The sequence below is a fragment of the Anabrus simplex genome, chromosome 7, assembly GCF_040414725.1.
Source record: "Anabrus simplex isolate iqAnaSimp1 chromosome 7, ASM4041472v1, whole genome shotgun sequence".
NCBI lineage: Eukaryota > Metazoa > Arthropoda > Insecta > Orthoptera > Tettigoniidae > Anabrus > Anabrus simplex.
This window is the reverse complement of record NC_090271.1, coordinates 171,388,571-171,406,346: the sequence shown is the minus strand read 5'-3', so window position 1 is coordinate 171,406,346 and position 17,776 is coordinate 171,388,571. Positions and strand designations below refer to the sequence as shown.

The following is a 17,776-nucleotide window of genomic DNA, read 5'->3' as shown; positions in this document are numbered from 1 at the left end:
GTAAAGCAAGTTTTGTTGGGCATTAGATTCATGAGGAAATGTAGACAGGGGTGGGAGAAGAGTGTGGTTCTACCCTTCATTTCTGAATTTCTGTCAACCAATGAGAATGAAACAAATGGATAAAAGTAGTAAATTTAGCTCAGTCTGAACAACATTTACTTCATATATGCATGTTTACTCGAAAAGGAAAATGAAAAGAAATGGAGACAACGTGCCTATCTTGCATATATTTTGCATTCTTGATAAATGTGCACATTAACATGACAATAATGTAGGTAGGGAATCATAATTCTATGTTATAATGTTTGATTTCTGATGTTAAATATAAAGATACTAACAGAACAAGATACTGAACAAATACAAGGCAACTCCAAGATTATGAGGACACTCTGCTGTATAATACCAAACTGATTTCTCATACTAACAAAAATGAAGAGTTCGTAGTAACGTGACTATCTCATACTTCAAGACATTCATCATCATCATCATCATTGAAAGAACTTTACCAAATGAATGGAGAGTTGCTATAGTAGCCCCTGTGTATAAAGAAAAGGGTGATAGACATAAAACTGAAAATTACAGGCCAGTAAGTTTGACGTGAACTGTATGTAAACTTTGGGAAGGCATTCTTTCTGATTATATTAGACAAGTTTGCGAAATTAATAACTGGTTTGAGAGAAGGAAGTTTGGGTTTAGGAAAGGTTATTTCACTAAAGCCCAACTTGGAGGATTCCAGGAAGATATAGCAGATATCTTGGATTCAGGAGGTCGAGTGGACTGTATCGTGATTGATCTATCTAAGGGCATTTGATAGGGTAGATCATGGGAGACTACTGGCAAAAATGAGTGCAATTGGACTTGACAAAAGAGTGACTGAATGGGTGGCTCTGTTTCTAGAAAATAGAACCCAGAGAATTAGAGTAGGTGTATTATTGGTCATTTATGTTTTCTTATATATATCAATGATATGTGTAAAGAAGTGGAATCAGAGATAAGGCTTTTCGCAGATGATGTTATTCTGTACAGAGTAATAAATAAGTTACAAGATTTTGAGCAACTGCAAAATGACCTCGATAATGTTGTGAGATGGACAGTAGGCAATGGTATGATGATAAACGGGGATAAAAGTCAGGTTGTGAGTTTCACAAGTAGGAAAAGTCCTCACAGTTTTAGTTATTGCATTTATGGGGTGAAAGTTCCCTTTGGGAATCATTGTAAGTACCTAGGTAAATATAAGGAAAAATCTTCATTGGGGTAATCACATAAATATGATTGTAAGTAAAGGGTACAGATCTCTGCACGTGGTTATGAGGGTATTTAGGGGTTGTAGTAAGGAAGTAAAGGAGAGAGCATATTTGTCTCTGGTGAGACCCCAACTAGAGTAAGGTTTAAGTGTATGGGACCCTCACCAGGATTACTTGATTCAGGAACTGGAAAAATTCCAAAGAAAAGCAGCTCGATTTGTTCTGGGCGATTTCCGGCAAAAGAGTAGCGTTACGAAAATGTTGCAAAGTTTGGGCTGGGAAGACTTGGGAGAAAGGAGACGAGCTGCTCGACTAAGTGGTATGTTACAAGTAACTATTCTCATTTTGGTTCCGTATTGAAGTTGATGTATGTCTCAAATATTATTACAATATTTATAAGTCCACCTGTTCAATACAATACAATATAATCCACTATTTCATATGGTTAAAATTTATACATAATACATAAAAGTCAATGGTACATGTTTCACCCTCCTTTACGGGTATCATCAGCCTATATCAATTTTAAAAATAATACATATGGAGTCTTTCTAATCTTATAAGTTATAGGGTAAAATGTTGAACAATGATTTTGTAAAATATTATACAGTAACATCTAAAACAACAATATTGCACCAAAGTGTGTTAAAAAAACAACAAAAAACAGTAAAACAACAGTTTTTGAAGATTAAAACGTGGTTAAACATGAATATTTGAGAGTTTAAAACTAAAATGGATCCTTTTGTTATAGACCTTTAAGACTGTGACGGCCTTGAGTGTAAGCACAATCATCAAAGGGGGATGTTTCTTCAGTTCCCATAGTATGAATCTAAGATGGTAAAATCACTGTCAGTTATTTAAAACAGAAGTGTGAACGTAATAAATATGTTAAAATGTATACAGTTGATACATCTGAAAGTAGAAAAGAAAATGGAACTTCTTGTGGAGGCGCTGCTAATGATAAAATGTATGTCGAAGCTAGCGGATGTCAGTAATTATGTTGGTGTGGTGATCAATTGGATTCAAAAGACGGTCAAGTGGGTGTTATAACCCCATTGAAACATTTGTTGGAAGAAATGATTGAGATTTTTTTTCTGAAACAAAATGTTAAAGAAAGTTGGTTAAATAGTACTGTACTGTATATTGTATTGTATTGAACAGGTGGACTTATAAATATTGTAATAATATTGAGACATAAGTAGTATGTTCCGAGCTGTCAGTGGAGAGATGGCGTGGGAGGACATCAGTAGATGAATAAGTTTGAGTGGTGTCTTTGAAAGTAGGAAAGATCACAATATGAAGATAGATTTGGAATTCAAGAGGACAAATTGGGGCAAATATTCATTTATAGGAAGGGGAGTTAGGGATTGGAATAACTTACCAAGGGAGATGTTCAATAAATTTCCAATTTCTTTGCAATCATTTAAGAAAAGACTAGGAAAACAACAGATAGGGAATCTGCCACCTGAGCAACTGCCCTAAATGCAGATCAGTAGTGACTGATTGACTGATCATCATCATCTGCAGTTTCCAGCAGTTGGCTGGGTCTGATTTACTTCGAGACATTATTGTAGACAATATGGGATTCATACCTAGGGTCGGCAGTCCAAGTCGTCCTCAAATTAGGTTTCTGATTCATTAATTTCTTCTCTTCAAGAGAATAGGTATCAACACTCACTGAGAGACCACCTTGACACATCTTCTGTCTTGATGTGAAAAGTGTAAGAATTAAGATAAAGACAGGGAAAGGGAATGAACAAAAGTGTAAAAATGTATACAGGTGGTAAAAGACCAGACATACAGGACAAATGCAATTTTTAAAATTAACCTGTGAATAGCAGCTTTTAGTCAAAACAGGTCTCACTGTTATATTATTATTTTTAAAACAGAAAAAAAAATCTTTTGCAGATTATAATACAAAAGTCTACCTTTTCTTGGCCACAGACTTCACCATCCATTTTATAAACATCATCAGGACAGTATTCAGACTGACCCGTGCAGAACTCAGCCAGGTCACACTCATGGTCTGCTGAACGACATTCATTACCAGCTGCTTTGATCTGACATGTCTATAAAAAAGAAAGGTAGTAGCAAGAATTATCACAATTATTTTTCATTTAGTTATTTTAAATATGCACTATCTACTTGAAAGTAACTGAACATGCCTCTTCAAATGTAAATTACAGCCTAGATCTCATTAACACAGCTGCTTCTGGTATAAAAGGTGGCTAAGGGCTCGACGTTATTAATTGCTATGAGATACCTGCAGAATGGGTGGATCAAGGGAACTTAGTGACTTGCAACAGTGCTGCTGAAAGAATGGTCTACCATTTACTCAGAGACATTCCAGCTCTTTTAGATATTCTCCCCCACAGAATTTAACCCTCTTGGAGCCAGGTGGTAGTGCGTGCAACCGCCCTTTAGATTGCCAAAGTCGGTCAGGTCGGGCTTTAAATATCCAGTCAGAAGTTGCCAGAGTCGATTACGTTAGCTGGCTTAATTTCTGTGATATACATAATTTTGATGCAACCTATAGTGACGTGCATACTTTCGTGACAACCTATAGTAAAGGGGCTACAAGTTATTGTTTGCCTGACCTTGCTTTGGCAGTTCTAAGAGGGTTTTATATCACAAGAGTCGTTTCCTGTGTTTACAAATACCACTAACTGGTCTGTAAGAGATTGCTCCTTGCAGTGAGTGGATTTGTGACAGCAAAATGGCAAGTGGTTCACATGATATTTGGAAGAATACAAAGTTAACATGGATGATTTATTGGATAGTGATAGTCACAGTAAAAACAGTAAAACAAACTTAAGAGGCACAGAAAACTTGCATCAGTACCTAAAACGCTTCCAGTAATGAGCATAGATTTTAGGTGCATGTGTTAAGAGATGCAGAACTACGGGAGGCAAATCCAAGGAAAAGTTAAATTACATATTAGTTACAAGGTTAAAAAAAAAAAAAAAAAAGGGAATTGCCTCCAAAAACCAAAGGATATGATCTTAACTGAAAAGCTAAGTCATTTCGACAATAAATCAGTGATGAATGTGAATGTCAAGGATAAACTCCTGCACAAGAAAATAAAAAATTACATTTAAATGATGTTTATGTCTGAAATAAAAGAAGAAATAGTGCTTATCCCAAGACAAGTATCTCATGACGGGACTGATGCAGGACTGCATCCACTCTCTAGGATGATCAAAAATCAAAGACACAGAGAGTAACTTGTTCCCACCAAAGGAGCGGAAGAAATCGAGAAACAGAAAATGGTGCAACCACCAAAGTAACCAATCAGGATACAGAATTTACCCTTGACTTTTACATTCACCAATTATATTTGATCTTATTTTCACCAATCAGAAGTCTCTTCTTTCTTGCTGATCCAGAAAAGTCTTTTACACAACAGGAAATATGCCTCTAAAATGGCATGCTATTACACAAGTTAGATAAACAAAAATATTAAAACTCACAGATACATGATAATTTTACACACACAAACATTTCCAAAACAGCTTTTTTCTAAGTTGGAAAGACCAAACCAGATAATATCTCATACAACACCATAAATAATTTTTAAAACAATAAATTAAGAAGTTTTTCCATCGATTCTCTCCTGCAGTCTTAAACCTGCCACTCTTCTGTTTATAGACTCATCCTTTATGTCTAATGGAACATCATTTTACAATTGGCAATGTCAAGTTCTCCTGAGAACTTCCTTCATTCAGTCCATAGCTACATTAAGATTTTTGTAGAACTCCACCATTCACTTTCACTTTATGAGAGATGTTCCTTGTTATTTTGGACCCCATCAACATGACTTGTTTACCACCTCTATCTCACAAGTTTGTATAGCAATCACAGTTGCTCAAGGTGACATTGGTTCAGCACATGTATTCACAAGAAATCAGTTGAACATTCAAGCTTTTAGTGAATTTCTCATTATATCATGCATGTTCTTTTCATTCATTCATTCATTTTTTTTTTTTTTTTGCACAAAGCAAGTTATTTTACTTTTACTTTTCTTTTTCATTTTGTCCATAAAGAATGGTTAAAGAATGCAAGTGTAGGAACTGTGGGTGTGGTGAGGCATTGAGGGTTATCAGGGAGGAGTTGGAGAGTTTGGGGGAGATAATTAGGATTCTCACAGAAGACAGGAATGAAGGTAGGCCTCCCTCAAACAATGTACAGGTTACAGCAGGTGTAAAAGAGTGATGGGAAGGAAAGGGGGGAACTGTAGAAGACAGGTGGTCTAATGTTCTAAGGGGAAGGAGATTGCAGGCTAAGAGCTCTACTCAGGATCAGAATTCATGACAGGTGTCTGTGAGAAATTGGTACGAGCCACTCCAGGTAGAGAAACAGAGGGAAATTGAGGAAGAGGGAACTGTTGCTGAGATGTGTGGAAGTAGGAGGAAGGGAAAAGGTAGGAAAGGGAAATGTAGAGTAGAGGATAGGAAAATCCAGGTGGATCAGGGTCATGGGAGGGAGAAAAGGGAGGAGGAAGTAGCTTCTGCAGCTATCAGGAAAGATAGGACTGACGAGGAGGGGAGGGGATCAAATGAGGTGGGTAGGGTTGAGGCTCTGGTCATGGGGGATTCCATCGTTAGACACGTCGGGAAAGTATGTGGAGGAAAGGGAACCAGGGTAGAGTGTTGTCCAGGAATTAGGTTGAGGCAGATGCTGAGAAAAGTAGAAGAGAAGGAGGAGGGGAAGGAGAAGGTGGTAGTGTTTCACGTTGGTACCAACAACGTAAGGCAAGCTGGTAAATGCAGCACGGGTGAAGTTTAAGAAAGTGGAGATTGTTATCAGTGGCATACTGTGTAGAGGGGATACTGACTGGAGGGTGATGGGGATTTAAATGAGACTATGGAGTGGGTATGTGGGGAAACTGGGAGTGAAATTTCTAGACCTTAATGGGTGGGTAGGAGATAGGTATCTGCGCTCAGATGGCCTTCACTTAAGCCGCAGTGGTACGTATAAGTTAGGAAATTTGTTTAGAAGGATAATAGAGAGGTACATTCAGGGAAACAAGTTTGTCTAGGGAGCGGTGATGAGGGTACAGAGATCTGGAAATCAAGTAGGGATGACATAAAAATGTTAGTGTTGAACTGTAGAAGTATTGTAAAGAAAGGAATAAAAATACGTAATTTAATAGGTATATATTTACCAGATATTGTAATAGAAGTTGAATCATGGCTGAGAAATGATATAATGGATGCAGAAATTTTCTCACGGAACTGGAGTGTGTATCGTAGAGATAGGATAGGAATGGTGGGAGTGGGAGTATTCATTCTGGTGAAAGAAGAATTTGTAAGCTACAAAAAAGTTAAAGATGGGCTGGGAAGAACTGGAAGAAAGGAGACGAGCTGCTCGACTGAGTGATATGTTCCGAGCTGTCAGCAAAGGAATGGTGTGGAATGACATTAGTAGACGAATAAGTTTGAGTAGCATCTTTAAAAGTAGGAAAGATCACAATATGAAGATAAAGTTGGAATACAAGAGGACAAATTGGGGCAAATATTCATTTATAGGAAGGGGAGTTAGGGATTGGAATAACTTACCAAGGGAGATGTTCAACAAATTTCCAATGTCATTGAAATCATTTAAGAAAAGGCTAGGAAAACAACAGATAGGGAATCTGGCACCTGGGTGACTGCCCTAAATGCAGATCAGGATTGACTGATTGATTGATCGATCGATTGATTGATTGATTGATTGATTGATTGATTGATTGATTGATTGATTGATTGATTGATTGATTGATTGATTGATTGTGAGAGTGTTGTATTTTACTGTGGCATTTTTTTTTTCAGATATTTATTTAGTGCATCTAAGACAATGGATGGATTTTTGCCAAGTTTACAATTTCACTTTTAATGCAACACAGTGCTATTTTAAAATTCATATATAGGTATGTTAAAAGTTTGAATTGTTGTGGGAGGGAGATTCTGAAAAGGGAGATGAATAGACTAAAGTTATATGTAGTTGGTATAACTGAAGTACGTTGACAGGAGGAGTGGGATTTTTGGTCAGGTGACTACAGAATTATCAACACAAAATCAAACAGGGGAAATGCAGGAGTTGGTATAATAATGAATAAGAAAATAGGCCAGCGGGTAGGCTACTATGACTTGCATAGGGAAAGGATTACTGTTGTCAAGACAGACACCAAATCAATGCCCACCAAAATAGTGCAGGTCTATATGCCTACTAGTTCAGCAGATGATGAAGAAACCAAAATAATATATGAAGAGAGAGAAGATTTAATACAATATGTAAAACATGAGAAACTATTTGTGATGAGAGACTAGAATACAATGGCAGGCCAAGGAAGAGAAGGTAATACAGTACCGTAGTAGAATTCCGATTGTGATAAAGGAATGAAAGAGGAAGTTGGCTGGTTGAATTTTGCACTGATCATAATTTAGTCCTTGCTAATACTTGGTTCAAACACCACAAACGAAACAATAAATAGACTTCATTATGATTACACAGAGATTCAGAAACCAGTTGCTGGATTGCAAAACTTTTCCAGGAGCAGACGTGGATTCTGACCACAACTTGTTGGCCATGAAATGTCATCTGAAATTGAAGAAATTGGAGAAAGGAAGGAATACAAGGAGATGGGATCTAGACAAATTGAAAGAAAAGAGTCTGAGGGACTGTTTCAAGGAACATGTTGCAGAAGGACTAAATGAAAAGGCTGAAGGAAACACAATAGATGAAGAATGATCAATCGTGAAGAATGAGGGCTCTAGGGCTATTGAAGAAATGTTAGGAAGAAAGGAAAGATCAACTAAGATTCAATGGATAGGGTAACTCAGGAGATACTAGACCTGATTGATGAACAACAAAAGTACAAGAATATGATAAATGAATAGGGCAGAAAAGAATATAGGTGATTAAAGAATGAAGGGAATAGTAAGTGCAGGATAGCTAAAGAAGAATGGCTGAAGGAGAAGTGTAAGGATGTTGAGGGTTGTATGGTCCTAGATAAGGAAAATCAAGGAAACTTTTGGAGGAAGAAAAACCAGGTATATGAATACTAGGAGCTCAGATGGAAAACTGCTTTTAGCGAAAGAAGGCAAGGCAGAAATATGGCAGGAACCAACAATTGTATCAAGGTAAAGACATGGTAGGTGATTTGGTTCTGAAACAAAAAGAGGCTGTTGATGCTGATGAAATGGGAGACCCAATTTTGAGGCCAATATTTGACAGAGCTTTGAGAGACCTAAATAGAAACAAGGCACCTGGAATTGATAACATTCCCTCTGAATTGCTGACTGCCTTAGGAGAAATCAGCATGGCAAGATTATTCCATTTAGTGTGTAAGATGTATGAGACAGGGGAAGTGCCATCCAATTTTCGGCAGTGTTGATATACCTATTTCCAAGAAAGCCGGTGCTGACAAGTGTGAAAACTACTGCATAGTTTAGTATTTCATGCCTGCAAAATTTTAACATAAATTATTTACAGAAGAATGGAAAGACATGTTGAAACTGAGTTGGGAGAAGATCAATTTGGCTTCAGAAAAAATGTAGGAACATGTGAAGCAATCCTGACTTTATGTCTGATCTGAGAGGACCGAATTAAGAAGGACAAGTCCAAATACATGGTGTTTGTAGATCTTGAAAATACATTTGATAATGTTGATTGCACCAAGCTATTTGAGATTCTGAAGGTGATCAGGATCCAGTACTGAGAGCGAAGAATTAAGAATGATCTACAATCTGTATAAAAATCAGTCTGCAGTGATAAAAATCGAGGGCTTTGAAAAAGAAGCTGCAATCCAGAAAGAGTGGGGCAAGGTTTCAGTTTGTCCTCCCTCCTTTTCAATGTTTATATAGAGCAGGCAGTAAAGGAAATCAAAGAGGAATTTGGGAAGGGAATCAAAATCCAAGGTGAGGAAATCAAAACCCTGAGATTTGCTAATGATATTGTTATTTTATCTGAGACTGCGGAAGATCTGGAGCAACTGCTGAATGGTATGGTCAGAGTCTTGGGCAAGGAGCACAAGATGAAAATAAATAAAGTCCAAAATAAATAAGTGCAGTCGAACAAAGTCAGGTGATGTAGGAAATACCGGTACCGTATTAGATTATGATATGAAGTCTTAAAGGAAGTAGATGAATATTGTTGCTTGGGTAGTAAAATAACTAATGATGGAAGAAGTAAGGAAGACATAAAATACAGACTAGCACAAGCAAAGAAGATCTTTCTTAAGAAAAGAAATTTGCTCACATCGAACATTGATATAGGAATTACAGTCATTCAAAATGGCGGCAGCGGCTAGTAATGTTTGTGCTCCATGCGGTAAAAAAGTGAGAAATTGTGAGGAATTTGTTAATTGTGAAGGGGATTGTGGACGTAATTTTCAAAAAGAATGCACGTGAATGTCAAAGAAGGCTTACGAGGCGGTAAGAAGTGATCCGGAAAAGGTGTGGAAATGTAAACGTGACGATTGTCACCCGCCAGTTAACCTAAGCGAATGTGACGTACCGGTAGTTAAGGAGTTGACCGAGAAGATACAATTATCTGTTACAGAAATGAAAACTTTATTCATGGTTGAACTCAGTGCTATTAAGGAAGCGACAGAATTTATAAATGACCAGTTTGAGAAGTTCAAAACTCTCACTGGTGAGCTGAATAAAAGAACATCTGAATCAGAAAAATCTCTGGCGAGTGTAAGCAATTATACCAAACAGGCGTTAGATGGGTCAGAAGACCTTAAACAGTACACCCGCAGGAACAATTTGTTAATCAATGGAATGCCAGAAATGGCCAAAGAAAATGCGTATGACTTGGTAATACAAACAGCTAGGGCATTGGGGGTTGACTTGGGTATTCAGGAGATTGACGTCGCTCATCGTCTGCCGTCAAGAGGTGGGGACGTTGGAAGAATTGTGGTGAAATTCACTAACAGGTGGAAGAAAGACGAAATAGTGAGTGCGAGAATACTTAAAAGAGTGTTGAATACCCAGGATATTGGTCTGAACTGCCCATCACGCAAAGTATTCATTAATGACCATCTTTCACCCAGGAATGAGAACATTGCAAGAAGGTGTAGGCTGCTGAAGCAGAATGGCAAAATATTTGCCACATGGACAAGGGACTGCAAGATCTACGTCCGTGAAGCTAGGGATGGACCAAGCATGCTCATCAGCAACGAAGAAAAGAGAATAAACTCGGACAGTAAACACTGCAGGTACTATATTCACCCGAATTTATACTGATTTTAAATGGTACAGGACATTTATAGCAGTAAGGAAATAATACGTTCTGTTGAGATCCAGTGTGATACTATAGAAAACTATAAATTACAAACTAAGAATCAAGCTCTAAATTCTAAATTTAAATGTACGGTATCTGTATCAATGCACGAAGTGTTAGGAACAAGTTTGAGGATATTATGCTTATTATTGATGAGGTTACAGAACTTGACATTATAGTTATAACAGAAAATTGGCTATCAGATGAAGAAACATCCTGTTATAACATACCTAGCTTTGAACCTTACCATCTAGCTTCTTCAGATTTCAGTATGGCTTCCTACCCAAACATAGTACACTTTCAGTACCGGTAGCTTTTGACATAGTTTCCCTTATACAGAATGCATTAGATAGTAATAAAATAGCAGCTGGACTTTTCATAGATCTTGCAAAGGCATTTGACACTGTTAACCATTCCCTACTACTTAATAAACTAGCAAGTGCAGGAATTAGAGGAATAGCCTTTGAGGGGGACTGTCAGTGTATTTATCAAGAAAATGGACAACTAAAGTCACTAAGATCATTAACATTTATCACAGTATTCTCCAAATAGAAGTATTTAGCAAAAACCGGAGATATAACGTAATTTCTTATTACAACCCAAAGGAGAGTAATATTACTGACTTTATGATAGACCTTGAACTTGTTTTGTGCAACACCCGAAAATCAAACTCATTGCTTATAGGAGACGATACCGTAACGTAAATTTTCTAAAAAATTAGCAATATTTATAGGAACTATACATCCTTATTGAATTGTTACAGTTTTTACCCCTGCAATACAAGGCTACCGGTACCAACAAGAATAACACCCACATCCTCAACTTTAATTGATCATATACACTCAAACATTGCCGCCGCAGATTACCGTGTATATAATGTAATAAGTGACCTTAGTGATCATAATATTCTAATTCTAGAAGTAAGAACACAAATTAAAGAGAGCTCCCTTCCATTCATTAGTGACGCAAATGTACAAACATGAAAATAAATTACACTAAGCTAAATATTTTTTTTCACAAAAAATACTTGTACAAATCTATCTACTGACGTGTATGAAGCCTACGACCAGCTCTGTGCTTTTATTAGTGAGGGACTTAGAGTAGCTAGTTCAAATATTGGGCAAAAACCACCACGAAAAGATACACATAAGCCATGGGTAACACAAAAATTCCTAGAAGTGGTACCGGTAAAAAGAAAAAAATATCCTATACCGGTATGCAAAAACTAAAGCTAAAAACCCTTCAACTGAAACAATCGAAGAGTACACAAGATGTTGCAAGGACGTAATTAAAATGAAGAATTGCTAAAAAGGTCATATTATAATCATGTAATTAGAAAAGGGGATACTAATAAATAAATGTGGAAGGCAGTAAACCAGATACTTGGTAGAACTAATAGTAAACCAAAAGTTATAGAACTTGTGTATGAAAATGTTCAATATACTTCCAGTCAAGATATTTGTAAAGCTTTTAACACATTTTTCGTTAATGTAGTTGAAAACTTGGTTAAAGATCTTGGTCCATGTAACCCACCTTTGCTATCTAATCATACGATCTGCAACTCTGTGTACTTTAGGCCAACAGATGTTAAGGAAGTTACACAAATCATAGAAGCTCTAGCCAACAAGAATAATTACACAGATGATGGAGTAAATAACATACTCCTAAAGAGATGTGTAAATCATTTGGCCCCCTTGCTCACCGAGATAATTTATTTGTCATTTCAAACAGGAGTAATACCAGATAAATGTAAAATTGGAAGAGTGGTACCAGTTCTTAAGAAAGGAAAACAATCTGACCCCAGTAATTACAGACCACTATGTATAGTAACTTCACTAGCAAAAGTACTTGAAATAGTAATAAAAAAACAAGTCTTGAATTTCCTAATAAAAACACATTTCTTCTTCAGATTTCAGTATGGCTTCCTACCCAAACATAGTACTCTTTCAGTACCAGTAGCTTTTGACATAGTTTCCCTTATACAGAATGCATTAGATAGTAATAAAATAGCAGCTGGACTTTTCATAGATCTTGCAAAGGCATTTGACACTGTTAACCATTCCCTACTACTTAATAAACTAGCAAGTGCAGGAATTAGAGGAATAGCCTTTGAGTGGTTTAAAAATCACTTAACTGATAGGAAGTAATATGTAAATAATAATGTTATTTGTTTTACGTCCCACTAACTACTTTTTAAGGTCTTCGGAGACGCCGAGGTGCCAGAATTTAGTCCCGCAGTAGTTCTTTTACGTGCCAGTAAATCTACCGACACGAGGCTGTCGTATTTGAGCACCTTCAAATACCACCGGACTGAGCCAGGATCGAACCTGCCAAGTTGGGGTTAGAAGGCCAGCGCCTTAACCGTCTGAGCTACTCAGCCCGGCAGCAATATGTTAATATCAATGAAACTAAAGGGCCCATCTACAATGTTAAACATGGTGTCCCACAAGGGTCAGTGCTGGGACCATTACTGTTTTTAATATTTATTAATGATACAGGTTATCGTGAGTTTACTGGTAAGATATTCCTGTTTGCAGATGCTATACTTACATTATACGACAGCAGTTGTGAACAAACGATTATGGAGTATATGCAAAAAGATCTGGACATACTAATATCATGGCTGAACAAAAATAACCTAGTTATAAGCACCTCAAAAACAAAGGTACATGATATTTCATAAACCAACACAAACTACCAATACCTGCATTGTAGTAAAAATTGGCAATGAGCCAATTGAAAAAGTAAACCAGTTTTCATATTTAGGCCTGGCTTTGGACAATAACTTAAGTTGGAATGAGCATATCTTAAATGTAAAGAAAAAAATTATTAGTGTAATTGGAGTACTAAAAAGGTTGAAAGACTATGGAATAAACAACCAACACTTAAGAAACATATATACCTCCCTCATACATTCACACCTTATGTACATGAATATAATATGGGGAAATTGTACACAGGAAGCTATAAAGGGACTAGAAGTACTCCAAAAGAGGGCTACAAAAATTATGTATGGATTTGATTTACTAAAACCATCTGTGGAAGTTTTTCAGGAAACAAACATATTACCAGTACAATGCCAGATTAAATACTCTCAAGCTATATTTATCTTCAGGTATAAAAATAATATGGTTTCTGTTAATACAGAACTATGATGCAGCAAAGACATTCACACCCATAACACAAGATCAGCAAACCAGTTTTACAAAGATTCCACTAACACTACCAAATATGGTGTTAAAAGCATTTCTTATTCAGCAAGCACAGCCTTGAATATTCTACCTCCCAAATTAAAACAAATCAATAAGTTGTATAGATTTAAGAAAGAAGTACGTAGGTACTTCCTTGAACAATATGTTGGAGAATAAATTGATAACCACTGTGTACCTATTTTTCCACCTAAGCTTAGTATATCTTTAATATCTTCTTTTTCCATGTAAAATAATGATATTATGATGTAAATCAATAATTGCAAAATATTCCTTGTTATATATGTAGGCCTATGCCTTATCTGTTAACTGAAACTAAAAGCTGCCAAGCTGTGATTGTAAAGGGCAGTCCCTCCTTGAGCCACTAGCTCACTGGGACATTCTATAACCAATAAATAAATAAATAAAGATGTTTCTGAAGACTTTTGTCTCGAGGGTGGCAATGTATGGAAATGAAACATGGACGATAACTAGCTCAGGAAGAAAGAGGATAGGCTAGAAGCTTTTGAAATGTAGTGTTACGGAAGAATGCTGAAGGTGAGATGGATAGATCAAATCACAAATGAAGAGATACAAAATGGAATTGGTGAGAAGAGATCGATTTGGCAAAATTTGACGGCAAGAAGAGATAGAATGATAAGACACATCTTAAGATATCCAGGACTTGTTCAGTTGGTTTTTGAGGGAAGTGCAGGTGGTAAGAATGGTAAGGGTAGACCAAGGTAGGTATAAATATAACAGGCAGATTAGAGAAGATGTAGTATGCAGCAGTTACCTAGAAATGAAAAGGTTAGCACAGGATAAGGTGGTGTGGGCAGAGCTGTATCAAACCAGTCTATGGACTGATGACTCAAACAACAGCATACGGTATGTATATTTTTATCACTGATGTTTATGTAGCTGAAGATGTCCCATAAGAGGGACTAAACATGTCATACATTTTAACATGACTTGTTATCCTTGGTATATCAGGATTTAAGATGGAAATAATACATCTCATAAAAAGTGAACAGATAGTGTGTATCATAGTTATTCTTCACTATACTGAGATATAAGTGTGAGTCCTCAGCCATTTATGGTCTTCAGTAGAACAAGGACAAGCAGACAAGAGAATTCATTTTATCAAAAGTCCATTGAATCTCACCTGAAGATCACAACATTCTCCAGTAGCACAAGTGGCATTAGAATAAAGAGTACAAGTATCAGCATCACAGCAAGGATTGTTACAGGAGTCCTTCAGTCCACAGTCACATTCCTCGCCTGTTTCCACAAACCCATTCCCACACACTGGACCATCAAAAAGACTGGGAAAAAACAATGCAATAAAACAATGGTTATAATGACTCTGAAGGAACCACAAATTAATGGTTGTTATAGTCAATAATGGCACAAACCAGTTTTATTTCCTTTTTGTTAAAAATTTCATATTTGTACATTTTAGGCTGCACACTTGCATGGTCAACTAACAGAATAAAAACTTCAAAAAATGTAACTGAAATAGGTACCGGTACTGTATTTACAATACAGTATTTGTAGAGCGGGACTGACAGAAATTTTTCTTCTACTGTTTACACATTACATACAGCAATACCAACAATTTAAATTATTCAATAATGTTGTGCATGGTCTTGGCTAATAAATGAAATAAAATTTTGAGCATGTTGTAAATTTAATGCATGTGCTGTATACTATAACAGCCATGAATGACACATCCTCCTTCCAGTTACTGTATTACAAATATTAATTACTGTTTTGCAGTACAAAACTGCAAATAAAGTACTGTAGACATTAGATATTCTGTGGAAAAGGGTACAAGTGCTATAAAAGTATTATGTTAGTTTTTCGCATGGAAACTGATGTAAGTCGTCATGCCAGTGCAGTGGTGAATGGTACATGTGCCTTATACTGTCCAGATAGTTCCTACAGAGCTTAACAGAATGCATGTGATATAAGTTCCAGCTGCCCCTCTGTGGACAGAGATACAAATGTATGCTGCCAGCTGGTACAGCTTGCTTTAATGTGCACTTTCCAAAATGGAGTACCGGTAAGAAACTAATATTCCTGCTACTGTTAAACACTGGGCATTATTGAACAAGTCGCTGAGAGAATGTGGACAGCCGTCCACAACACACAAAGGAAAAAATAAACCTGGGAAATCTCCCACTACTGAGGTATGTACTATATGTAGAATCCTTACCTAACATAACCTAGACTATAGATGTGCAGCATGTTTGATGTTTCATGATGTTTCTTCTGTTACAAAAAGTGTTTGAATAACAGTTACTACACATTAGTAATGGTTTTTTTCTTTCTGGTACTCAACAACAATGAGTTACTTGAGGCAGCATATTCTATTGTTGAATTTAGATGTCAACTACAACTTCTTCACTCGCTAAGGTGTACATGGCAGATTGTTCCCTACTTTGGCAAAGTCCTCTATTTCACAAGTTCTTCATGCTGAAAATGTGTCACTCTCACTGTGGTAAAGGGAAGAAAGATTTCTGAAATCTGCATGTTTGAAACAATTGGCAGCAGTCCTTTGAGTGATATTTCCAATATAAGAACATTGAAGACTGTTTCTTCACCTTATTCAATTTTTTGTCACATGTTTATCACTTGATATTTCCTGTACTGCATTTTAAGAGATTTACAAGATTTGATAATACCCTGGTCCGTAGGTTGTAAAGATGAAGTGATGTTTGGAGCTAAAAACACAAGCTTTATGCACTGCAGATTGTTGACCACTGGATGAGCAGCATAGTTATCGACCAAGAGAAGAGATTTTCATTTCTTTGATTTAAGCTGAGAGTCTCAGTTATGCATCCACTTTTCAACAATTTTCAATGTCATGCAAAATTTGATATTGTTTTTATAAACTATAGGTAGGGACTGAATGTTTATAAAACATCTTGGTTTTCTCAATTTTCCAATCAACAAAAGCTTTTCTTTACATGATCCTGTCATATTTGCAGCTACCATAACTGTGATTCTTGTCTTAGATATTTTCCCTCCAAATACTGGTCACCTTTAAATTTCAATATCTTACCTGGGGTCATATTTTAGAATAAGCCAGTTTCGTCTGCGCTGAATACATCATCCGGCTTGTAACCTTCTCACAAAGCAGGCCATTTCTTAGATAGCCACTTACCGAGCTCGATAGCTGCAGTTGCTTAAGTGCGGCCAGTATCCAGTAATCGGGAGATAGCGGGTTCGAGCCCCACTGTCGGCAGCCTGGAAGATGGTTTTCTATGGTTTGCCATTTTCACACCAGGCAAATGCCGGGGCTGTACCTTAATTGAGGCCATGGCCGCTTCCTTCCAATTCCCAGGCCTTTCCTCTCCCATCATTGCCATAAGACCTATCTGTGTCAGTGCAACGTAAAGAAAATTGCAAAAAAAGGTAGCCACTTATCTGTTACACCATCAGATATACCGGCAGCTTCACTAGAAATCTTCCTGGCAACAGTATCATGGCGAGTTCGGAAATGTTGAATCCAAGAGGAAGAACAATTGAAGTTTGGATTGCAAAACCGATGAGCATATTCATTGACTTTCACTTGAAGAATTGGTCCTTTAATCAGCACATGATATTGTTGCCAGGAAACTTGTGAATTAGAGGACTTTGTCAAAGTAGACAACAATCTGCCATGTACACGTCAGCGAGTGAAGAAGAAGTTGTAGCTGACATCCAAATCCAATATGGTTAACAAGAATGACAATGAACAAGAACAGTTTGTTGACCATCACTTAATGAAGCTCTCAGTGCAGTCACAACTTTACAAAAATTTCTTATTTTCAAAGAAGTGTTTAATACAAGTTACAATTATGAATGCATTGAGGGACTGTAGAAGATTCACGTAATTATTTCTTCTGTAATTTAACAAATTGACAGTAATTATTGTTCCACCTTATGGATACAATATGTTGTGTGCCTTAAGCGAGTTCACAGATTAGTAGTAGTACATGTCTCCTTTCATTATAAACATTATCAGCCACAGATATCTTTGCTCAGGTCAAAGTATTAAATTGCAAAGACATAGTCTTCCCAAGATTATCT

General features: G+C 36.8%; 1 protein-coding gene across 2 annotated transcripts in view; it reads right to left on the bottom strand.

Annotated features, from left to right (window-relative positions):
* Positions 1–17,776, bottom strand: part of LOC136877420 (zinc metalloproteinase-disintegrin-like 4a) — a 194,720-nt gene that overhangs the window by 55,742 nt on the left and 121,202 nt on the right. For both annotated transcript variants that reach the window (XM_067151441.2, XM_067151443.2), the window contains 2 exons: positions 14,865–15,024; positions 3,173–3,313 (listed from right to left, as the gene is read on the bottom strand). In XM_067151441.2, the coding sequence (XP_067007542.2) occupies positions 3,173–3,313; positions 14,865–15,024 (301 nt within the window). The remainder of the gene's footprint in view (positions 1–3,172; positions 3,314–14,864; positions 15,025–17,776) is intronic.